The sequence below is a fragment of the Rattus norvegicus genome, chromosome 2 (genome assembly GCF_036323735.1).
Source record: "Rattus norvegicus strain BN/NHsdMcwi chromosome 2, GRCr8, whole genome shotgun sequence".
Taxonomy (NCBI): domain Eukaryota; kingdom Metazoa; phylum Chordata; class Mammalia; order Rodentia; family Muridae; genus Rattus; species Rattus norvegicus.
This window is the reverse complement of record NC_086020.1, coordinates 233,662,874-233,689,227: the sequence shown is the minus strand read 5'-3', so window position 1 is coordinate 233,689,227 and position 26,354 is coordinate 233,662,874. Positions and strand designations below refer to the sequence as shown.

Sequence of the window (26,354 nt, the reverse complement as noted above, 5' to 3'; positions counted from 1 at the left end):
TGCTGTCCTCACAGAGCTTTCTGACTCTACAACTTCACTTTGCATATTCTCCACAATTTACCATCTCTATCCCCACCCCACAGTGGCTGTGAGCATACTTCTGAACTAATTTGCTCTTCAGACTTTAACTCCCGATGCCTCTGTTTCTGCTTTTATTTATTAGTTTTTGTCTACATGTCTTGATTTCCTACCAGCCCTTACAAGACAGGGTTTTCATATAAAAATACAAATTGGGGGGTTGGGGATTTAGCTCAGTGGTAGAGCACTTGCCTAGCAAGCGCAAGGCTCTGGGTTCAGTCCCCAGCTCCGAAAAAAAAAAAAAAAATACAAATTGGAAGAAGAGTCCCTCTCATGGGTGTAATATTTTCGTCCGGATGCAGGTGTGAGTCTATAAGCAAAGGTCTGTGTGGTTCTGTGGAATGATTCACCTCGAAGACATCTTAGGGCCTATGATTCTCAGACCACCTCTTGATTAGAAATATGCTCTGTCAGGCAGGCTACTACAAATGCACGTGTTAGGTGGTTTGAGTGGATAGATTCATTTTTCTTATAGTTCTAGAGCCTAGAATCTAGATTCAGCAGCAGACTTGATTTCTGGTGAAGTCTGTCTGTCTGTCTGTCTTACAGATAGCTACCTTCTCACTCTCTTCATACAGCATTGTTTTTCTCAGCTGCCCACAGGATAGCATAATATCAGGTAAGACGAGTTAGCCTTTTAATTTTCCCTTCTTCTGCTTATAGGACACTAGTTGTATTGCACTTTTCTCCCATATATTCTTAAGTATACATTTAAAGAAACTCTGAATACATTCTGTCACACTGAAGGTGAGAGCTTCAATATATGAGCAAGGTGGGGAGACCTTTCAGTCCCCGGCAACACCATGGCCTCCCCTAACCCTCATAAGGAGTTACTGAAGGGGAGTTGCTGCCCTGGACCCATTCGTCAGCACTGTCACTTCCTCTATGCTACCCTTCCCGCTTTGGGTAACAGGTATTTGTACCCATGTCCTGTGGGCCCAACTAGGATATAAGGTCCTAGAATGTAATACCAAGTTCCTGCTGAACTTGATATTAGCAGTCACTGTTGAATGGAATTACCCAGTTTTCTCCTCTGCTAAACAATTAGGAGAATTAGTTATAGAATAGCACACCATTCCAATGAAAGAATCAGTAGTATAGGGTCAATATTTTTGTTACAATATCAACATTAACGCTTACATGAGGAGTAAAAAATGGAACCTACCTGTCTCTTGAAGGGAAAATTACACTACTTCTGACCATGCATTTGCCTGTAGCTGACATTTTCTACTGTAGTAATCTGCTCGTAAAACAGGTTTGGAAGTGTTTTGTTTGTTTGCTTCTTTAAAGCAGCCTTTGGTTTTTAGTCACTCTTTGGAGTTTATGGGATGCTTCTGCAGGCATCATAGTGTCTCATGGGTCGAGAAAATAACTAATCTTTGAAACAAATACATGAGACACTTAGAGCTCTGATTGGGAAAAGAAATAAATCATTTGCTATTTATATGTAAAGAATCTACTTTATAACATGGACTTACAAAAGGCAACAGCAGGGCCACGGTGTACTTTGAAGTCCTTGTTCTGTATGTGTTAAGTCCTAGGTTTGGTCCCCAGAACTACAGACACAAATAAATAAGCTAAGAAGCATCATGTTAGTCACACAGTGTAACTATAAAGGAGGGTGATGATGATGGTGATGGTGGTGATGATGAAGAGTGTGTACTAGGGTAGAAAATTATAGAAAGCCATTGAAAATTTTTAAAAATTACTTCCTTAAAACATTTATACATAAAATAAATAATTTTTATCAAATATGATATGACCTATTTAAAACTAAAGGATGCTCTTCATGGTGTCATAATTTTTCTACTGAATAGGAATATTAATAGTATACAGTTTACATGTAAATAAGTATAAACTAGCATTTTAGTTGAGCAAGAGAGATTGCTTAAATTTGTTAGGATCAAGCATAGTTCATCAGTCTTTTATCCTTCTTCCACAACAGAGGATGGGGTTTTAGTATTTTAAGGTAAGAATTATAACATGGTACTGAGAAGGCGTCTCGGCAGGTAGAAGCACTTGCTATGTAAGCGTGAGGACCTGAGCTTGTGTCTCCAGCACTCAATGTAAAGAGAAATCCAGGCATGATTGGCCATGCCTGTGACTCCAGTCCTGGGGCACGGAAAGATGGATTCTGAGAGCTCCCTGACAGCTGGGCTGACAGAATGGTGAGCTTCTGATTCAGAGAGAGATGCTTCTCAGGCATTGGGGAGAGTGGTCTGTGGAAGAAGACATTCGGCATCCTCTTCTGGTCTCCACATGAATGTGGATAGGCCCACAGCACATACAGTACCGCACATATCACTAAACACACAGAGAATTACAACACAAGATGTGGTTTTCCAGTTTTCAAAGAATTAAAATGATTGGCAGATGAAAAAGTTTGTGAAAAGTTTCAAACTGGGATCTCCTGTTACACCACGTGAAGCTGACATAGTTGGGAAGAATCTTCTCTTCAGGGTTGCCGGTGGCACCCAGTGACGCCCACGAGTCCTGGCTTACAGTCATCAGAATGGGATTTTCCACTGGAAGAACGCATCTAAATTACTTCTGAACAGAGCGCTGACATTTTTTACATGTTCATCAACAATTTAGAAACAAGCTGCAGATTTCCATAATACATTCTTTTGCAAGTTAAATTTTTTACAGGCCAATAAATATAAGCCCATAAAACTTGGGTAAAACTTTCTGGCCGATTTCATGTCTTTATTATTGTTCTATTTTAGAAACATATTTATTAAGACACACGCAGGGCCTGAGGAGATGGTTCTGTCAGTGAAGTACTTGTCCTGTAAGCATGAGTTTAACCCCGTACACATGTAACAAGCCTGTCGTGTGTGCTGGTGAGGTGGACACAAGAGTCACAGGGCTTGTTGGCCTGGTAAGCTTGCCCAGGGATGAGCTGTGCGTTCAGGGAGAATTCATCCTAAGATTTAGGTGGAAGGTGATAGAACAAGACACCCTTGCTGTCTTCTGGCTTCCACATGCACATGTACAAAAGTGCTCACACACCTACATACTAATATGTGTGTATACCTACACATACACAAGGGTACGTGCTACTTAAGCATATTTGTTAGCCTAAACCGCTATTTCCTAAGCTCTGCAAACAAAGTGAGAATTGTTCCCCATCTCATACTTGTTATGAGATCAGTTAGCAATCACTCTTAAACCCAAAGGACAGAAGGCCAGAACCTCTACATCCATCTAATTTTAGAAAATGATTCTGAAAATAGCTAGGTAGAGTCCCCTGGGTACCACTGTCTTAAACATTCCCAAGTTGTATGTATGACCATCTGGAAAAGAGTCATAGGTTGGGAACGGGTACATGAGCGACTCATTCATGTCTTGTATGTATAGAGTATTTGTATGTGATCTCCACATTCTGTTGGTACATTGTTCCGTGGTATATCCGTGGTATACCAACAGTGTTGGTGACTAATGCACCTGTCGCCATCTTCTGAACACAAGTGGTTACTACACTTGAGTCTCCTGCAGTTCTTAGGTGCTCTGTATTTTCATGTATTTTTAAGTTGTCCTCTGTAGAGTTAAAAAACTGCTTGGTGATTTTGTCGAATTATTTGTGGCTCATTCCATTTTATAAAGCTCTTTATTATAAGAATCAGTATTTTAATATGTAGACTTGATTCATTTATAGAGCCGTAATCTATGCCAAGTGCCCTAGAACTTGGGCACACTTGTCAGCTCGGTAAATGTTCCGATGCTGCTTGAGTTAATTTCACCTCCTTCACAGAATAACCACAGTGTTGTTATTGTCCGTTCGAAAATGCAGTTTCGAACAAGATTGCTGTAGGCTAACTTTTCTAACACAAAGCAAACGACAATGTGGAGTACTTAGTAGCATTGGCAACAGGCAGTTCCACCATGATGAAGGCTTCATTTGACCGCTTTGGCTTCTAGTTAATTTCATTTTTCAACTACACTGATATTTCAGAGAACGAAATTATTCTGCTTTGATGTTCATGCGAAGATGTTTTTTTTATTTTATCTGATAAAAGAAATGAAGCTAATACATGATAAAGAAGTAAAGGACAGGAAGGACATTATAACAACTTAATTTCTATTTTCTTAAAGAATTTGATTTTCAAATTATAAGCATCTTAAAGCCTATCTCAGTTTGTCCCAGCATCCTCTTCTGTGCCTGCGTTTCAATACCTATTGAAAGGTGTCTGTGCAGCTACCCTGTGTCTGCCTTAGCGGTAGGCGCTCAGCTCACATGTCTCTCATGTGCAGTTAATTGTTCTTTTTGGTGTCTGACCTTACTGCTTTGGACAGAACAGTAAAGGTGGTAATCCTGAGGAAGTCTTGAGGTAACTTTGTTTTTTCTTGTACTTTATTCTTTGTCTAGCAATTCATATGACAGAAACTGAGAACGAACTTTTGAAAGGTTTTGTAACTTCAGATACTCGTTTGTACTGGTTAGACAGTAGGTAATTTGAAATTTGATTACAGAGGAGGCACATGTTTAAACAGTAAAAATCAAGGGTATCAAGCTGCATGAAAGGAGGCAAACGTGTAGCTCTTACAGAGGAAGTTGTAAGCATATCACATGATGTTAAGAAAATGAACCTTGATCTAGACCACTTTCTGTTGCTGTGCTAAACACCCTGGCCAATGGCAACTTGGGGAGGGAAGGGTTTCTTTGGCTTATGCTTCCCAGGGCACAGAGCATCACTGAGGGAATTCTGGGCAGGAGGTCATGGAGAAACCATACAGGAACTCTACTCAGACCCACCTGTCCAGGGCTGATACAGCCCACGGTCGGCTGGGCCGCCTCCCACCAATCTCAATGAAGACAGTTCATCACAGGCATCGCCACAGGCCACTTCTTTAATTAAGGTGGGCTTTTCCCAGGATACCTGTGACTGTGTCAAGTTTCCGATAAGGACTAACAAGCACACACCTCTATCTGAATAAATAAAGCAAATTACCAAACAGGATTAATTTGGGGCATTAAACAAGGGAAGAAACAGCAGCAATGTGAAGTTTTTGTTATTGTTGAAAGATATAATGAGACAAAGCTAACCTGATTTCCGAAACACACACTGAAAAAGTTTTGAATTGCTCACCTCTGGAAGGAATCAGTGCCCACACATACACTGATTCTAAACTACTTTGAATCAGTTTTTTCCTCCAGTCATATTTTTCTCAGTGATTTACAAAAGAAGATGGCTAAGGAGCATTGTCTACATTTTTTTTAAGCTGAAGAATGGGAAAGAAAATAGAATAAGAAGAGGAAAATATTCTTTTTTTTAAAAAGGAAAGGTTTACTTCTAGATATGCTAGTTTCAATTTGAGCTCACTTGGCATGAAGCATGAAAATCTAGATGACACTCTGAGAGACGTGGTGGGGGAGGAAAGAACACGTTCTCGCTGTCTCTGTCTCTGTGTGTGTGTGTGAGTGAGTGTGTGTGTGTGTGTGTGTGTGTGTGTATGTCTGTGTGAGAACTTGGTCACTTGTGTGCCATGGTGTGCGCATAGATCAGAGGGCAGCCTTTGGTACTGCTCTTTCCATCTTTTCTGAGACAATTTCTCTCGGTTGGTTTTCTGCTGCATATGGCAGGATAGCTGTCTTGTGGGCTCCCAGGAGTTCTGCCTTTGTCTACCATTTCCCTAAAGAGGGTAGAGATTACAACTCTTGATACTTTAGCTTTTACAGTCCTGGGGCTCTACATGCTTCTGTGGTGAACACTTTTACCCATTAAGCCATTTTGGTATTCTTAAACACACTGCTTGAGAGAGAGCAGACAAGTGAGCAGAACTGACAAGACCCAGAATGAGTTCTCAAGACGTAGATCACATGCAACCATGACATGGGTTTCAAATGGTTGAGGAAAATAGTAATCTCAACAAATCATCAAAGAAAGGGTCTTCAGACCTCTGTACAATTAATAACAATTGACGTGTATTTATATTCATATCAGGTTGGTGGAAATTAAGCAAAGAATATTGCTTAAAGGACCAGCCACTGACTTGTGTGAAGACCTCCACAACCCTGCCCCAGTTGTGGACACATGTGAAGATATGCGTCTATTACCGGATCATCCTTCAAACATGTATTGGGAATTTATGAAATTGAACCAATTCTAGTGAATAAGAAGTACAAAATTTAATGTATCTATGTGTAGTTAAAACCAACATCTTTTACTCTTCTGTGATTCTACCTCTGTATTTTAAGAGCAAGGTGTTTGAAAGTAAACCTTACGAAGTACAGTCATGTCCAGAAGACATTGTTTCGTAGAACTTCTTATCCATAAGCTCTTACCCCACCCCCATTCTGTGATCGTTATTGTAGCCCCTAAATATATTGGCACACGAGCGCAGTACTAGTAGATACCACCTCGTATATTACCTTTCAATCTTGACATTGGCTTCTAAGAGCTTCATTAGTAACCATCCTGAAAAACAAACAAGCAGGCAAGAAATTACTGGGCACTGATATACTTTTGGATCGGGGATTGTTATATTATGCATCGAACATTTTGCTTTAATTGCAGACCTCATAGATTAGCAATGGCTCAGGCTCACGCTTAGTTCATTTGGCCCTCCACAGCTATGGGTCCTCATCCATAAATCGACCCGACTATGGATCTGTATTTTTTCCATCTTGATTGTATAGGCTTTTATTCCTAGCCATTCTCTACATAGCATAACACCTCTGTCCATGACATTCGTGTTATGTTTGGCTTTATAAGTAGTAATCCAGAACCAGTACCAATGCTGTGCACCTTTGATGTACTTACATAGGGTGGTGAGAGAGGAGAAGGGGAGGTTCAGGGTGAGCTTGGGTGGCAGAAGAAGACCTTAGCATAAACAAGCAAAGTCCAGCAAAAGCTTATGCCTTTGTCCTTACTTTGTGCCACTCACTTTCCAGATGCTAGATCATGGGAGAAAGAGGATGCTGACAGAGTGTAGTAGGACATACAGTGTGACGAGAAGTGCAAAGGTGGTTTCAGTTTACTCTGCAGCTTCTGTGTGGTGGCAGTGTGATGCGTCATATGGAAGAGAAGGCTGAGATCAGTAGGCACTAGTTAGGGATTCCCATTTATTAAAATCCCTCAGCATACACCACTTTACTCAGTTCCTCAGTCTCTCACTTTCCTTCCTAAGGTTCATGGACAACAGCCTTCTTTAAATTCCAGACTAGACTGTCTCATCTCTGGGTCACCCAGCTCTGGGTCAGCAGCTGTCTCAGTGCCCTCTTCTTTGCCTCACCCCACAGTTGTTACTACTTACCTCAGTGACGGTATAGTGAATCACAGAATACCTGGGTGACTGAATTCTTTGACTTATTTCACTTCTGGGACATACTTTTCCAAAACTAAGCTTAAGTCTTGGATTATGACAGCCACACAATCCAAATTTCTATGCAATATGCACAAAAATCTAGATTTTTAAGCTCTCTTACTTACTCTCTTACTTCTTGATTTCTATCAGCCTTTTCCCAGAACGAACTTGGGTTGTTCCTAAACACAACATCATGTCCAGCTCTCTCTCTCTCTCATTCTCCAGTATTTCTACAGCCCAGCTCCTCCTCTAAAGCACACCGCCAGCTCCACAGCAGAAAGGCGCAGAGGGTGCTGCCAATGAGGGGACTTAGCTGGACTAGGAAAGACACAAAAAGGGTGAAGTATGAGTAGGAGATGATGGATGAACAAGAGGAGAAGCACAAGAAGAGTCTTTGTTCAGGCTTATGGAGAAAAGAGGCTCCAGCAGGCGACCCTTTGAGGAGAGCTTTCACAGTGAAAAGTGGTTTGTGAAGACACTGTGTAGAGGCTTCCGCGCTCGCTCGGTGGACTGTAAAGCTAAGGATTTTCGATGTTGTTCTAAGTACAGCAAATACCCACCGAAGTTTTAATCCAAAGAATGCTAGGAAGAAAGACATTTAAAGGAACTTAGACTGAAAGAAGACAGGATTAAGTTGGACAAAATTTGGGAATGGTGAAGTAAGAAAGAAAAATAGCTACTTATTACAGTACTGGTAAAAGTGCTCAGTCAAGTGGAAAAAAGATGAAGACTGTGTTATGGAGCAGGAGGATGGGTTCAAGGTGGACTAACAGGGGCGTGGCAATGGAGCCAGAGGTCATGGTGGAGATAATGCAGGTAACGTTTTTCTTCTAGTTTCTGACAATAGTATGGCCATAAAATGGAATAGCATACTTTGGAGAAAATGAGAGTTCATTTTGAAAGAAAGTTCATTGTGAAAGCAAGTTCATTTAATTTTTGATTTGAGACACACACAAATAATCTAAACTATATTCATAGCACAGGCTGCTGTTGACAAATCACTGAGATAGAGACTATGTTACATTGCTATTTAAAGATATGAAAGAGTATAATGTCATTCTACAAACTATATTATTCTGGCAGTGACCTGAGAGGAAGAGTAGCCAGCAAAATACTGATATGGTAAATGTGGGGTTGTGGCACTGAACACAAGAGACAGTCACTTAAATCAGATATGGAGACTGGGGAATAGAGACTGGGGAATAGACCGTTCCCTGTGTAAGTATCAACAGAGTGGGTGAGCATTGTAGACTTAAGATGAAAACATTTGGAGTTGGTTCATAGAGCTAGTTATTTAACAGTACTGAGCTATACATTAAAATAACGATAGCACATTTTGTGTTTTGTAGTTTTTAGCCACAATAAAAACATGATAGATACAAATTGTTAATCCAGTTTAGTCATAAAGAAGTTTCTAGTGACCTTGACAAAAATATGATGATTATATTGGGGCTGAAGAGTGAGCGGTGGTGGTAAGTACACGGTTGTTTCAGTTTGACTGAAAGGGGCATAGGCAATAGAAGACGAAGGTAGTTTGCGGTCACTGATGATGTCTTTCAAAAGAACTCCTGGCATTTTGAAGGGCATATATATGAGATACCTGGTGTGGGAGAGCTCAGCTGAGGTGCTTGAGAGAAAGGAAGGAGCTGGAGAGACAGCTTAAGGATACTAGACAGCCGTGCAGGCTGGAGGCCAGAAAGCATTCTTCTCATTGGATCCTGCAGAGTGGTGGAGATGGTAGTGACTGATTTGCCTAGATAGATTATGAATATGGGTGCAAATGGAAGCACTTAGGCATGATTGCAAAGCAAAACAGACCACAAATAGCTCTTTGTTCGCTTTTCCTGAGAAAAGCAGCCAAAGGCTGCAAGCCCAGGTCTGCAGATGTATCTGGGAAGCAAACCTTCAGACCTTCCTTGTGGGAACTGAAAGCTCAGTTAAGCACAGTCAGGGCAGAAAGTCTGACTGCTCTGTATGTGCTGTTAGACAGAACCCTCCATGCTAAGAGGTATGAGCATTAGGGAATGTCAGGATGAGAGTACACGTTGTCTCCGCCATATTAGAGGTTTTAAAGTCTGACATAAACCTTGTCTTTTTAGAAACTGGCTGAATAATAAATAGGGAATCATGGAAGTTTTCCATGTGTTATGCGTGATTGTTCAGAACTTGAGAAATCTAGCTTTTAAAAATATTGTATAAATTATATAAATCTTAATCCTCAAATATTTCCAGACAGAATAGCTTCTAGAAACATCGGAAGACTTCTTTAACCCATTCTTTTAAAGATAGATGCTGATTATTAGTTAGCATGTAAATAATGAAAGTGCTTTATAGTTCTCTTAAACTTCAAGGGCTTGTTATAACACAAACGCGCTCTGTGCACGTGTTTTGAGCCCTAGTCATCCCTTCCATCATGTGTCCTTTCCTAGTCATTCCTTCAGTCATGTGTCCTTTCCTAGTCATCCCTTCCATCATGTGTCCTTTCCTAGTCATTCCTTCAGTCATGTGTCCTTTCCTAGTCATCCCTTCCATCATGTGTCCTTTCCTAGTCATTCCTTCAGTCATGTGTCCTTTCCTAGTCATTCCTTCCATCATGTGTCCTTTCCTAGTCATTCCTTCCGTCATGTGTCTTTTCCTAGTCATCCCTTCCTTCATGTGTCCTTTCCTAGTCATTCCTTCAGTCATGTGTCCTTTCCTAGTCATTCCTTCAGTCATGTGTCCTTTCCTAGTCATTCCTTCCATCATGGGTCCTTTCCTAGTCATTCCTTCAGTCATGTGTCCTTTCCTAGTCATCCCTTCCATCATGTGTCCTTTCCTAGTCATTCCTTCAGTCATGTGTCCTTTCCTAGTCATTCCTTCAGTCATGTGTCCTTTCCTAGTCATTCCTTCCATCATGTGTCCTTTCCTAGTCATCCCTTCCATCATGTGTCCTTTCCTAGTCATTCCTTCCATCATGTGTCCTTTCCTAGTCATCCCTTCCATCATGGGTCCTTTCCTAGTCATTCCTTCAGTCATGTGTCCTTTCCTAGTCATCCCTTCCATCATGTATCCTTTCCTAGTCATTCCTTCAGTCATGTGTCCTTTCCTAGTCATTCCTTCAGTCATGTGTCCTTTCCTAGTCATCCTTTCCATCATGTGTCCTTTCCTAGTCATTCCTTCAGTCATGTGTCCTTTCCTAGTCATCCCTTCCATCATGTGTCCTTTCCTAGTCATCCCTTCCATCATGTGTCCTTTCCTAGTCATCCCTTCCATCATGGGTCCTTTCCTAGTCATTCCTTCAGTCATGTGTCCTTTCCTAGTCATCCCTTCCATCATGTGTCCTTTCCTAGTCATTCCTTCAGTCATGTGTCCTTTCCTAGTCATTCCTTCAGTCATGTGTCCTTTCCTAGTCATTCCTTCCATCATGTGTCCTTTCCTAGTCATTCCTTCCGTCATGTGTCTTTTCCTAGTCATCCCTTCCTTCATGTGTCCTTTCCTAGTCATTCCTTCAGTCATGTGTCCTTTCCTAGTCATTCCTTCCATCATGTGTCCTTTCCTAGTCATTCCTTCAGTCATGTGTCCTTTCCTAGTCATTCCTTCCATCATGTGTCCTTTCCTAATCATTCCTTCAGTCATGTGTCCTTTCCTAGTCATCCCTTCCATCATGGGTCCTTTCCTAGTCATCCCTTCCATCATGTGTCCTTTCCTAGTCATTCCTTCAGTCATGTGTCCTTTCCTAGTCATTCCTTCAGTCATGTGTCCTTTCCTAGTCATTCCTTCAGTCATGTGTCCTTTCCTAGTCATTCCTTCCATCATGTGTCCTTTCCTAGTCATCCCTTCCATCATGGGTCCTTTCCTAGTCATTCCTTCAGTCATGTGTCCTTTCCTAGTCATCCCTTCCATCATGTGTCCTTTCCTAGTCATTCCTTCAGTCATGTGTCCTTTCCTAGTCATTCCTTCCATCATGTGTCCTTTCCTAGTCATCCTTTCCATCATGTGTCCTTTCCTAGTCATTCCTTCAGTCATGTGTCCTTTCCTAGTCATCCCTTCCATCATGTGTCCTTTCCTAGTCATCCCTTCCATCATGTGTCCTTTCCTAGTCATCCCTTCCATCATGGGTCCTTTCCTAGTCATTCCTTCAGTCATGTGTCCTTTCCTAGGCAATAGCATGTGTTTGGCTGTAACATGTCTCTAGAGCTACAAATGTTCTAAGACAAACGCATACACATTATCATGAGCTCTGTATTTGAAAACAGGAAGTTTCACTAATTCAGTCAGTAAATAGTTAATTTATGATAAGTACTATATTATATTTAATTTTGTATTCATCTATATCATGGTTTCTGATTTTAAGAACATTTTTGTTTAGTGAGAGAGTCTGACTTTAAATAAATTAGTCACACAAACAGTACAATATAATAACACACTGCCTGGAGGAAAACACAAAATGTTATGAACACATGTAACAGGGACAGTATCACAGAGGAGATGCCCTTAAACTGAGTTGAGAAGGATGCTCAGAAATTAGTCATGTGAGGTGTGATAGAGACGTATGAAAAACAGAAGTAGCGGAGTTTGGTCTGTTTCAAGAAGAAATAGAAAGCTAGAGAGAGGAAGCACTCAGGGAGAATGCTGGAGAACAGCTAGAAGTCAGCTGTCCATACATCAGTGCTGCAAGATCAAAGCAACATGTCACAAAGTTTGTGCTTTAAAGGGCAGTATGAGAGCTACACACTGTTCTCTTTCTCTGGGATAAGGCTCAACAACTCAACACTACACTCTTTTTCTTTTTTTCTTTCTCTTTTTGGCTTACTCAATATCCAGATCACAAACACATTGAATTTTGTGGGTAATAAAGTGTGCCATAATCACTCAACTCGCCACAAACTATTAACAGATAGGCATCTATAAATGAAAGAGCTTAGTAGTGTCCCAATAAAACTTTATATATACATACCAAAATATGATGCCATGTACTTTGCATGAATAAAACCATGGGAAATATTCTTAGTTTTGTAAAGATCACTTTTTAAAAATATGAAAACTATTTTTAGTTTGTAGTCTTTGCAAAATAAGGTGGAGGCCGTTTGTGTCCACGGGGCTGTATTTACTAAGTTGTGCTGTGTGATTCTTATCTGTTTCTGTGCCTCCTATACTTTATTTCTATATGGCAGTTCCTCAAGCCATGGTAATTTTTCATCACTTTAATAAAGAGATGGCCAGTTCTAAATATAAAGTGGCAATACAAGCACTCCTTTCCTTTTTATCTGCCTTAAATTTGCATCCCCATGGAAGAATCAGAATAATATGGCTGACCAATCCTGTTTTTCCACATATGGGCTTTTTTTTTTCCTATTCTTTTTTTTTTTGGAGCTGGGGACCGAACCCAGGGCCTTGCGCTTGCTAGGCAAGCTCTCTACCACTGAGCCAAATCCCTAACCCCCACATATGGGCTTTTAAGCAAATGGGTAATTTTGTATTTTTCTTGTTAAATCCTCCCAATGTTACATTTGGTGCTTGCTTGTTTTCAAACCTACACTTTGCTGTTTCTGTCTTTTCTTTAGGAGATAACATTTCTTCTAAACTTATTGTTGCATCCTAAGAAAAAAATTGACATAGATAATTAAAAAAAAAACAGTGAAAAGTCAAGGACAACAAAATATTAAAGTAGGAGAGAGATTTGAGAAAGAAGAATACAAGCAGACACTGGGGAGACTTTGATCAAAGAACATCTTTATAATAAATATTTATATAAATTGTAAAATTTTAAGAAGGATTTGTAGGAATTCAGAATATCAATACAAAAATTGTATACAAGTGTTATTATAAATTTAATTACATAAAAAAGTACCACAGCTGACTGTAGCTGTTGACTGTATAGCTAAACTATTTTCTTTATGTACATCAAGGTGTATACCATCCCTGTGCTTTCACGTCTAAAAAATGCAATGCATTACCCAAACCAGTGGAAACAGTAAGGGCAGACTTGGTCCAAATTTCATGTGACTCATATTGTATGTGCAGTGTTGGCACCTTATTAAGTTCTTAGAGTTTACATTTTTTAAAGTAATTCAATGCCGAGTAGTCAGTGAATGGGAATTTCCAGCCACCTTTCCCTTTAAGCATAATCTCTTAGTACATGGCTTTAGCCATCTTGAGTGATTTGGGACAAGAGCCTATATTTGGTGTTGAGGGACAGTGTTGGATTTGGTTTGTAGATACAGAGCTACAATAAGAGTCAATTAGTCTATTTCTAGATGTAAATTACACTGAAATGACGGCCTGCCAGGTAAACATGGTCAAAACTTTACATTAATCTTTCCTTTGCCTTGTTTTGTTCACTTCTGAAAACGTAGGTTTTACAGTTCTCTGGAAGACGCACATAAGACCGGACCACACCCACCCGCAGCTCCCCAGGTGTTAAGTGCTCATAGTCAAGTGGCCACAGTTTCTAGAGAAGCAGCCACTTACTCTAGGTAGAGTTCTGGTTTCCATCTCAGTGCCGGTGATGAGTCTAACTACTAAACTCACTGAAGTGGGAGCACGGTTGTGGTAAGGAGCTAACGTCATTAACAGACATACTTAGCCTCAGAACCCTGCTTTCCACGGCTTTTATGTTCTGTGCATACCTTGGTTTAGTTTTCAACTTCTAATACAGAACAAAGCAGTCTGTGTCCTTTGTTTAGTCACTTTGAGATCTGTTAAACTAACTTCTGAGTTTGAATTAAGTCTGCTCTTCACTTCAGTGATTTATCTCTGAAAGAAGAGAGGTAGAGAGAGATCTCATGCTCCCAACAGACATGTTCTTAGACAACAGAGAAGTATACTTACTGCCTATAAGACATTGATAGTTCTTTTGCATTTATTATTTTTTATTAACCATTGGATGGAAGAACTTCATTAGTTTCCTGTTTTCCTAGGCTGTGGGATGGTTTGCTGTTATATATTTAGCTGCCTATGTTAAACCCTGTTTCTGCTTCTGACTCACCTTCACTTTTGCTCAGTAGTAACTGTTGGCTCAATGATGGTAGTGACCGATTAACCTGAACATCGAATCGCTCGGTACCTGCTCTAGCACCCACGTGTCCTCACTGCACTAAAAACATCTTCATTTTCCCTCTTGCTTCTTCTTTTCCTAATTCTTCACAGCAGGTGTTAAAACTTAGCCCTGCTGTTCCCGTTACAGATGTGTGGGTCACCTTTGTTTCCATAGAATATATTGAAACTGATCTGTAGTTTCCAATGATTTATATAATTATATCAGTGGAGTTGAGCTCTTTTTTTCTTTTTCTTTCGGAGCTGAGGACCAAACCCAGAGCCTTGCGCTTGCTAGGCAAGCGCTCTACCACTGAGCTCAATCCCCAACCCTTGGAGTTGAGTTCTTAATAACCTTTATGGACTTTGCCTCGTCATGTGTTAGAGGTGGCCATTGTCACAACCTTTTAAAACAAAAGGTAGTTCTAGTGCTATAGTGGTGTTAGTATTAGTAACTTACATCTAAAGAGGAAGATAAGGAAACCCCACACCATGTTTTTAGACTATCCTACTTAGAAAAAAAATGTCAACTAACCCTTGCTCACCTGTTTTGAGTGTCCTGCATCCCATTGCTGGAATGTAAATCTTGGCCCAGATATTTTTCTGTTTGAAAAAAGAAGAGAAATAATTATTTTAATAAGAACACTTTTGAATATGAAATTTTATCTCATTTAAAATCTTACACAGCTAATTCAAAATAGAATGGGGGATTCTGCAGAGAAGACGATGCTTTAGTTATTTATATTCTTAATTACTGTTTTATTTTTGCAAAGATTCTTACCATCCAGAATAGCTCAACTTATAATATTTTAAAGTTATTTCTTGTTCATGTTAATAAATGCTGTTGCTTCTGAACACATAGCCAGTTCTGCTTCTAAACCCACATCTAATTAAAATGCCATGCCTTTGGTGTGTGTCTACTCCTAGACAGAACTTCTTTTGGAAAGACGTTTTGAGGAAAGTCGCCTTATCTCTGCTTCTAGAAACACAGCTCTTATTTTCAGATTCATTTTCTTCTTAGTTGTATATATCACTCTTCAAATATGTGGTATATAATTTTGATGTAGTTGACATTACATTGTGCTTGGTGAAAACCAGCCAGTTTTAGATAGGCTTATGCATTAAATTTAAATGTCTGAAATTTGGGATATAATTTTTCAGTGACCTAAACAGCTGTCACTCCTTTACATGGCTCGCCTTCAGTTCAAACACTGGTCTAGAATTCGTGCTCTTGCTTTATTCGGTTGCTTTTTCTCACTTTCATCTTTCCTCCCCCTCTCCCCGCTTCCCGTCTTTCTATCCCTACCAGCGTAAGCAGCTCTACAAGAAGTGTAGAAGGTTCTTTGGAAGGTTTTGGAAAGCTTCCTGCCTTCTCCCCTCCTGCTACATACAGTGCTGTAGTTGTTAGTGGTGCGGCTGCCACTGTGTCTGCTGCTCTTGCTGCAAAAACCAGGTAGAATTATGTGTGCAGAGTCTGTGTGTGGTTCCAGCCTCTTCCAGTGTCTGGCGGGTCACTTCAGAGAGAACTGACCTGTCCAGAAGCAGGGTTCTGTAATGCACTCCCCCTTGTGTTGCATGCATTTTGCACAGGTTCTAAATAAATCCATGGGACTGGAGAGTGTTCTTGGAAAGCAGCCATGTCTGTTTTCACAGCTACCACTCATGTGTATCTCTCAGTTGTGCTCATCATTATGTGTTATGTCCTTGCAGACTTTAGCATTTTACCGCTTCCAGTTGTCACTGAGGCTGAGTCAGGTAGAGATTAAATTTCTGATGATGCTGTTATCCTATTCCACAACGTTGAATAACGTTGAATTAAAGCCTAGTTCACCAATGAAACAGCCCTTCTATATGCTCTGTTTCTATATTATTTCTATCACAATTATAGGTTTACATGTGTTTGAAAGCTAGCCTTGCATGACTGTAATAAAAATTCCCTTAGTTATTTTTGTTTTTTGAGACATGGTCTCTCTGCATAGCCCTACCTGTCTGAGGAACTCACTTTGTAGACTAGGGGGTTTTAAATCAAATTCACAGAAAGAAAGATCTGCCTGACTCTGCCTCTCAAGTACTGGGATTAAAGGTGTGTGCCACCCTGCCCAGCAACTTTCATCAATTTTATGTAAATGAATAAAATAATACAATGTCTCTATTCACCTTCCCCACTGCTTCGTACTCCTCTCTCTTTCCTCCTCCCCATCTCTCTCTCGCTCCAAAAGGGAATGTCTCAGATCACAAACTGACAACCCACTCTCTTTTGTGGACACTGCACGTTTTCTCTGATGCCCGTCTCTGAATGCTTACCAGGCTCTCCGGCCCTGAGAACTCCCAGTCCTTTCTGGATGCGCTTTGCATCAGAACTGTTCCCAAGCCTCTAGCTTTTTCCTGTCTTCAGTCCTCTGAGGAGTCAAGTGGCTCTATCCATGTTAAGAAAAGCAGGTACTATGGGAGGGAACATGGCATGTGGAAGTTTGTTTCCTCTAACGGCGTATTACAATTCCAGCAGGCCAGAATAAAACATTGTAGAACTGACGTAACCGGTTTTGAATTAGCTGTAGTTTCAATGTAGTGCCCACGCACACGCATGCTCTCTTCTTTGCATGTCAGCTCACCTTCTAATCCAGTGTGATACTTCTAATAGCACACTTGATGTTTGGTGTGTAGTCATGAATTACTGTGCCAATATTTGAACTGTAGTGGAATCTGGACTTTTATCACATGGCTCTATCTGTAATAGCATAGTCAAATGACTAATAAGCCATGCATCTTCAAAAGACGGAAAGCAATATAATTATTATGGCTGACTACTATTTTATAGTTCATACACATGAGAATTTTACTTGAAAAGTAACTTAATTTTTACCATATGCGCTGAATGCTTTATATGGCTGTGATAATATGCATGAGGTAAACAGTCTGTGTGGAGGTGAAGATTATGGTGGCTTGGGGTTTCAATATGCGGTTGCCTGGCTCTGTTACTTTATAGTACGGTATTTAAGCTGGTAACGGAGGGCAGACCGTCTCTAGGGGAAATCTGAAACTGTTTAAGTTTTGGGTTCTTGAGTCGAGTTGGACCACACTTTAGGAACTGGATGGAATGTCTACTCTATCAGAGTTCCTGGGCTCATGGCCACACAGGTCTGCCTGTAGCTCCAGCCTGAAAGAAGCTCTCTGGGGACCCTGTGAGAGGGAACACTATTAGTCCGTACTTTGCCTTTTATCAACAGTGATATGACAGCACGCATTTTGATCTATGAGACAGGGTAACAGGTTTTCACAAGATAGGCTAATAGTATTCCCAATTGAAGGAATGAGGGTTTTCTGAGAGCAGTGAGAAGGCTACTGCGAAAGAGCAGAGGACATAGTTCCAGTATATTCTCCCTTAGCTTAGCTTCTGTATGATACCAACTTTCTAATTAAAAGTATAGAGCTAGGGGCATGGCTCAGTGGAAGAGTGCTTGTCTGAGAATTCAGAGTCTGGGCTCTGTGTCTGTCACTGGAAAAATAAATATAATATACATAAGTACATGTGACTTAGTTTTTATAGCTTCTCTACAGTGTGCCTCAAATCCTTAATGTTTGAAGGGTAAGTTTAAAATGTAAGTATTATGTGCCATTGGTGAGAGGATTTATATAAACCCTTGTATACAAAGTATAAATTAAAACACTTTAGCTTACAATAGTCTTCATAGGACTTTTAACATAATTTAAATAATTGTAATTTAAAATTGTACCTCAGATTAAAATCTAGGACTGAAACTATATTTATTTATAATAAATTGTTATAGGAAGTATAATTTAGTAACCGTATTTACTAATACTGTCATTACCATTGACCTACATACTTAGAACATAGACACCATCATCAGGGCCATTTTCAGTACATAACCCCGTGCTGAGCATTGTACAAGTCCTTTATGAGCGAAACCTAGAGTTTTAGCTCGTGCTTGTTATAGCCCTGGAAGAAAGGCAATATATTTATAGAAATATAATATATAGTGAAGAAATTTACCAGGGTAAGTAATAAACCCCTCACACGGCAATGTTCCCCTCCTCAAGTAATGTACAATGTAGTTAAGTTGTAAAAATGTAGGTACATGTAAAACTTACAGGTTTTAAAACAGCCATCACAAATGAATGCAAATGTATGTGCTAGATATTAAATGATAATAAATAAATGAATTACAAGTGCCTCTACTTGTAGCAGCTTGGGGAGTTAAATATAGAACAGTGATAACTGCTTATCGTAGAGCACAGCACTAAGTGGGTACCTTTAGTTCTTCTGAAAAGCATAGGTAGAATTTGGATGCTTGCAAAAGGAAGGTGTTGAAGGATACCTGCTGTACAAAGTCTGCCTGGAGAGAAAAGTAAAGTGTAGAACAGAGAATAAGGATACCCAGAATGCACAGTTTCTGTGACACAGCAGGAGAGCTGATGGAGACCTAGCCGTTATAGCCATGTCTTCCAGGCTTGGGCTGACCTGCCGAACTGTAACTCAGTTCTCCTCTCTCTTCTTGGCCACTCCTATTTAAAGTTCCCATCTTCCCTAGGTGCCTCTCTGTTGTGACAGGACGTTCAGTGTGTGGCGCACAGGAGTTTTCCTTTGAATGGTTTTCTGTATTAGGACTGCATCCTTTATTGAAAGGCATTCACCTTGCCACAGCTTGGGTTACTGAGTAGTACACAACAGGTAACCGACCATGTAGAAGCAGCCCATGTAGATGTGCAGGGGTGCCAAAGCCACTCAAGGTTTTCCGTACCTCGGGCCGTCTAGTACTGGTACTTCTAACACCTCGATTCACTAGCCTTGGCACTGGGTTCCTGTCACCCGGTTTACTGACTCATAAGTTTGGAAGATATCCTGGAAGGCAATTGTAATTTCTTCAGATGATTAAATGGACTTTAGTATTTCTGGATTTATTTTTGTATATAAGCTTTTCCCTTAAAGTCATTATGTAGCTCATTATACTGTGTAATATACATGAGTAATTTAATAAGAATAAGACGTTCCTGTGCCTTAAGACTAATTTATTTGTAATGGGTAAAATATATCGAATATAGGTAGTTTATTATTTTTATATTTATTTAATACTTTTATATTTATTATATATTATGAGTATTTTATTATTTCTATATGTTTATTATGTGTTAAGCACACTTTCTGTGCCCTTCATTCTATTTGTAGACTAAGCATCTTATATTTAATTATTCTGCTTAAACTATATGAGGTTTTTATCCCCAAAGTATTAATGACCCTATTTAAAGTTTAGATAATAGGCTCTAGAAGCAAAATAATTGCCTGTCGGAACTGAGAAAAGATAATAGTAGCTGAATCTCTTCTTTACTGGTGTTACAAACACTGGGCATTCTAGAAGGCAGGAGTTCCTGTCTCTTTGTTATACCATCCGGCATAGGCCTATGGTAGATGTCTAAGTACTCTGTCGTGGGTGAGTGACTGTACAGTGGACAGTGGTGACGGGCAAGGTGCCAGGAAGTGTGTAAACATCAGAAGAACATGTAAAAAGAGCAGTGTTGATACCGTTTCATACAAGTTATTAAGGATACTCCCGTAACTAATGCTCTTTATCTGATGCTTCTTTTGAAATGCTAACTAGGAATGGAGAGGGAGAATTCACTGGGAGGATTGGTTACATAGCTTATTGTAGACGATTTGAAAATAGTGTCCATCACACAGAAAAGAAATGTTAACTGCTTTTTCGTCTTAACAGAGGGAAGCCCTTCATGATTTCAAAATTATTTGTGTATTATTTGCCTGTAAAGCAGCAGACTTCTGTGTGGCATTTTCATTTATATGCTTTGTGGATTTTCTACTGTGCTCTTCTTTAACTCCTCACACACACTCTCCATGCCAGTGTTCCACTTCCCGTTTAATGTCTTGTGTTCTGTTCCCCAACCCACACTCAGAGTTTCCTTTTTTAAAAATAAGAGTTCACTGCTATTTTGTTTTCCTTAAAGCTTTAATGGATTTGGAGAAGAAGGACCCATTGCTGAATGAGATTGATCCACCTCACCACAGCTGTTCTTTTCTTCCTCACAGTAGCACTCCGGAGCCTTCTCAGCAGTCAGCTTCACCTCTGAGCGCGGCGGAGAGCCTGGAGAGCCCAGGTTCAAACAGGCCAGTGGTGGCTGGCCTCAGGTCCGCTGCTGCTTTCAAGCCTGTAGGATCCACCAGTGTCAAGTCACCAAGCTGGCAGCGTCCAAACCAAGCAGGTATTCCATAGAAACCCCTCACTCTTGGCTTTTCTAGAACAGAATTTTGAAACTGTGTACAGTAGACTTTGCTAGTGAAAACCATTCTCAACAATTTGTGATTTAGGAAGAAGTATAAAGAGTATCAGTGTGTGCTTTGCTCTTCAGAATGCCTCAGCATCACCCTCTGCCCCACACGTGCCTGTGCCTGTTCTGGAGACATACAGACAACAGGGGAAAGGAGCACAGAGTACCGGAAACAGTATTAAATACGGACACATAAGACCTCAGTGAAGAAAGCGGGATTCTCAGTCACCTCCATAGATAAGAACTTCAAATACAACATTCATCCCTCTGACCCTCAATCTTCTGATATATAAGATTCAGGAAGTCTAACCCACCTACTGTTTCTCCAACATAAGCAACACCTATAGGTATATGACAGAAGTAGCTGTGCGAGGAGTACGGAGATAGCTTAGGTGGTCATTAGCCAGAAGGTCTGAGCTCGGACCCCAGAATGCATATAAAACAGCCTGCATAGCTGTATGTGCTTGTAATCCAAGCATGGGGAGACAGAAACAGGAGGACCCCTAGTGCTCCACAGCCTGCCAACCAGGCCTACTCAGCAAGTCCCAGACCAGTGGGAGGTCTTGTCTCATGAAACTAGACAGATGACACCTGGCAATCCACCACAAGGTTGGCCTCAGGCTTTCACAGAACACACACACACACATGCACCACATGCACCTCTCTCTCTCCCTCCCTCCCTCCCTCCCTGCCTCCGTTAAAAGGATGGGACTGTGCTTTGGGACTTACCAACCCCAAGTTCAGCTCAGCATCTTCTCAGTGTTTCCCTTTGCCTGGATAATGTGTTACCTAGGTTCCGTATACAACCTGACCATTGATTATTTGTAACCCTGTGTCTGATGATCTCCAGCGTCCTCAAGCCCTTTGAAATGCTTGCTGTCCTGTAACATTTCAAATGCAGTGCGCCTGAAGATGTGATTTCCTACGGTGGGGAATACACTCTGGTCAGCAGCAGATTATGAACTTTAGACTACACTTCTTCGCGCAGTAACCGTTGCTCACAGGCTCTCTGGTGTAGCATTTATCAAGCCTGCTCTCTCCTTTGCCATGGGAAGCCATTGCTTTGGTGCAGGTCCTCATCAGCGTGTTGTTGCTTGTATCATGTCATAGTGGTGTTTGTTACATGCTGTTGATTCTGCGGAGAAGCTCCGAGAATTGTCCCTCAGTCTGCATGGAAGGTTGACTCAAGGCTCTCTTGCAGATGCACAGATCCCTTATTGAAAATGGCATAAAATTTGTCTTCCCTGATGGCCAAAGATGTTGAGCACCTTGCTAGTCATTTGTATTTCTTCTCATGAAGAACCTTGGTCAGTTCCACAGCCCGTTTTGGGGGTTAGGTCATTTGTTTTGTTGTTTACTTGGTGAGTTGTTTGTCTACCCTAGATACCAGTTCTCTGTTAGATGTATCCTGGTAAAAGGTTGTTTTTTAATTCTGTAGGGACCTCTTTCTTGATTGACCACTTTATGGTACGAACCCTTTTCAAGTTCATAGGTTCAGTTGTCCTTCGTTGGCCTTCTTTTCTCAATGGCCAGAGTCCTACTGAGAAAGTCTTTACCTATGCTATGTCTTGCTGTCCTCCCTGCTTTCCCGTTAACCCTAGCTTGCGCCTATCACTATTCCATGCTGGTTTCAAAACAGGCTCAGAAGTCCCACGGGGAAGCTCCACTGTTTCGCAGGTCTCCAGGGATGAACACACTGTTTTTGTCAGTGGCGTAGCCACTAAATAAGTTGACCAAGCTCCAGTAGTCCTCCATCCGTGCTCTTGCAGACCACTCAGCACTCAGTGAGTCACCAAAGCGTGTGCACATCCTTCTGCGCACTGTCTATAGGTTCCCTGCCTACTTAGCATAACGTAAGTGACATGTACATATTGCTATACTGTATTGTTTAGGAGATACGATGTGGAATAGAAGTGTGTAGATGGTCTGCACAGACTTCTTTGCCCCTCAGATACATTTTATCCAAACAGAGACTTCAGAATGGAGGGCTGGCTGTATCTGTGTCTGGAGGAAAGAAGATAGGTCATTACATATAACATAGACCTCTTTAAGAGAATTAGACTGCTCTATTATTTCTAAACACAAAATGTTCAGACTGGCCTCTGACACTTTTGGACTATTTCTGTGGGGGGAATCATGATACAGCATATCCGTATTGAGTTATTTCCATTCTCCTCAAGCCCTTGTGTGGTGACAGGGACTCACTAGTTACATTGCTTGGGCATTTAATACCAAAATACTTTTAAGAAAAAAAAAGAAAAGGCTTTGATATAATTGGAATGTGTCAGGACAGTGTCTTATACAATAAAAGCACTTCAGAACACCCATTCAGAGCCTGCCCCACATTTGGCCCATACATATACAGCCACCCAATTAGACAAGATGGATGAAGCAAAGAAGTGCAGACCGACAGGAGCCGGATGTAGATCGCTCCTGAGAGACACAGCCAGAATACAGCAAATACAGAGGCGAATGCCAGCAGCAAACCACTGAACTGAGAATAGGTCCCCTATTGAAGGAATCAGAGAAAGAACTGGAAGAGCTTGAAGGGGCTCGAGACCCCAAAAGTACAACAATGCCAAGCAACCAGAGCTTCCAGGGACTAAGCCACTACCCAAAGACTATACATGGACTGACCCTGGACTCTGACCCCATAGGTAGCAATGAATATCCTAGTAAGAGCACCAGTGGAAGGGGAAGCCCTGGGTCCTGCTAAGACTGAACCCCCAGTGAACTAGTCTATGGGGGGAGGGCGGCAATGGGGGGAGGGTTGGGAGGGGAACACCCATAAGGAAGGGGAGGGGGGAGGGGGATGTTTGCCCGGAAACCGGGAAAGGGAATAACACTCGAAATGTATATAAGAAATACTCAAGTTAATAAAAAAAAAATAAAAGCACTTCATTCCTAAGGTCAGAGCTGAAGTGCTGACAGAAAATATAGCTGATGATTAGGTATTTCAAAAACTCGTATGAAAATATTCTTCCCGAAGTAAAAAATTCCCTGGGAAAACACTACATTAAAACCACCACAAGAGGGCGATAAAGTACTTTCTTCTCTGTGTCTTAAGAGAATAATCAAACCAGACAAGCAGCAACTGTAGTCATGACCCATATGCCTAGTGTTTAAAACATGGTATTTATGGAGAAACTATAGTTTAATATGAAAAATGTTATAATCTGTTAACAGATATCATAAAACAGTATTGCCAAACAAGAATATTTTCCTGTTGTGAAATTATAATTGAATTACATCCTGACCCTTTTCTCAAAATAGAAAATTCTTTTGAGACAATGCTATTACCTTAGTCTGAGGACCTAAAAATAAGCAGTTAATGCTTTCTTACTAGACAGATGCTAATTAATTTACATTATTTTGTAGAATTTAAAAAAATGTTAATTCCCAGCCTCTCATGTTTCTATTATACCGTACCTGGAAGATGTCATTTGAAAGAGAAAATGACAGTCCTTTAGGACATCCTGTTAGTATTTGACATTTCTAGGAGAGTCCTAATGAAGATTTGAAAGTCCTTTGGAATTAGGGCATGGTTGGTGGTTCTTGATTGTTTCACAGTTCACCTGTGAAAGCGGCAGTGCAGGTCAAAGGGCAGCAAAACCTGACAGCGCAGGTCACTGGGCCACCGTGACTCACACAGCATGAAAGCCAGTGACATGGCGCTGCCCCACTAAGAGCTTCATGCTTGTTTTTCTAGTCAGTTCATAGCTTTGCTCTAGTATCCAAAAAGGAAAGGAAAGCAGACTTGATCTAAGCGTGTCGGAATAATGCCCGTGGTTGTCTGGGAGAGCGGGTCGGAATGAGCAAGTTCCAATCTGAGATCGACTTACGTGATCTGAAGTCAAGGTGGTAGCTTGGAGATAGCATTTACTTAGCTCTGTTTTGTCGGGACATGTTTGTAAATCTTTACAGGGTACATTCTGGTAACTTGGCACATGTGTGCATTGTTTATGGCAGAATCAGTATAAGCAGCTCCATTTCCTCATGAGGAAGAGCACTTTACTGTGTGGGACTGTATCCTGCTGTGTATGGCCAGCATGCCCCCAGATAAAGCAGAGTGGTGAAGAACATAGCAGACTATTGGACGTGCTGTTTAAAAGCGCCGTGAGTAACTGTCATTTTATAAACATGTTTCTTGAGGTACCTCCATGAGGAAATGTGGGGATGTCAGAAGCCAGCACACACAGATATGCTTTGGATCAAAAGGTGAGGCAGCGTGCTTCTTACTGCGCTATACAGTGTGGAAAACAGTGCGAAAGACTTGATTTTAAAAACATTTATTGCTCTTTTTGGTAATTGAATTGGTCATGCACTTTTAATTGAAAGTCTAAAAAGCTCAAAAGAAAACAAAAGGAAGGACTTTACCAAAAAGGTTTTTTGAAATTATAAGACCTTCTAGTGTATTCCGTGCCTGTCCTTCACTTCTTGTAAGTCTCCTGAAGCTCTGCCTTTATTAGACGTTTCCCTTGCCGTGCTGTCGAGCTTGTCTGTACTATACACTGTAGTATATTTAGTACATGGTACACAGTATGTAGTATATACTTGTATGTAGTACTCTGGCACCTTCCAGAGAACAGTGATACTAGCCTAGATGACAGCGAGGGGTTGAGCGGTCGTGTAGCAGTTCCCGCTGCACTGTGGTTTTCTGTATATTCACATAGTTGAATGGACACTTCCTCATCACTGCCATTTCACTTCATCATTAAACACTTGCTAGCTGGTCCCAGAAGCTATTTTGAGGTACAAAATATCTAAAATTCATAGACTAGATGAAAATAGTAAGATAGAAAAGGTGGTAGGATTTCAGGCTGTTTCGAACAGGTCAGCAGCATTACTGCCTACTTCCCTCATGCCTGTGTAGTGTGACTGTCATAAATAACATGTAATGACTTTCAGAAACAGTGACTTGAGTCTAGGGAGGCACGTAAAAATGGAGTTTTTTCTTATTATTTGTCAGAATTGGGATTTTCTAAAAGCTATATCGAATCACTTTTGTTTGTTGGAAGAGGCGGGGATGAATCACAGGGCTTCATACAAACCAGGCATGTGCTATACCGCTGGGCTACGTCCTACAGCTTCAATATTTCTATCTGTCAGTTATCCATGAAAGCTTCATAGTAATATAAATAATAAATGGCTAGGTGAGTATTTTAAACCTTTATAAATTTCATATTAATAGTTTAAAAACATATATCCGTGGTTCTGTAGGTGACCTAATTTGCTATGTAATGGTTTTTCTACATTCCTAGTGAGTTATGATTAGCAGATTAGGTAAATTTAACTCACTAGATGCAAATACATGTATAAAAATACTACTGTCTTACCAAATGTAGTAAAACATTTTTTCGTGATGGCACAGAGGGTCATTTTGTGTTGGAATAAATTAATAAGCTTAATCAAACACAAAGTGCAAATGATGAACTTTCTGGAATATAAGCAGAGCCTTCTCGGTCAGGCTCCATTGTTCACTGACCTCTCGTATGTGGCGGGGGTGGCTCTGCTGTATTTAATGTGTGCCCCACCAGGAGTAGTTCTAGAGGGCTACCCTTTACAGTTTTATGTTCCTGCTTTTTCAAACAGGGTCTTGTATGGTTCTGGCAGACTTCAACCTGGAGATCCTTCTGCCTTCACCTTATATCTCTGTT

At 40.7% G+C, this 26,354-nt stretch overlaps 1 protein-coding gene across 19 annotated transcripts in view; it reads left to right on the top strand.

The window, feature by feature from the left end:
- Positions 1-26,354, top strand: part of Pdlim5 (PDZ and LIM domain 5) — a 168,105-nt gene that overhangs the window by 104,355 nt on the left and 37,396 nt on the right. For 7 of the 19 annotated variants that reach the window (XM_039103056.2, XM_039103055.2, XM_039103054.2 and 4 more), the window contains 2 exons: positions 20,459-20,631; positions 24,850-24,915. In XM_039103056.2, the coding sequence (XP_038958984.1) occupies positions 20,459-20,631; positions 24,850-24,915 (239 nt within the window). 19 annotated transcript variants of the gene reach the window in all.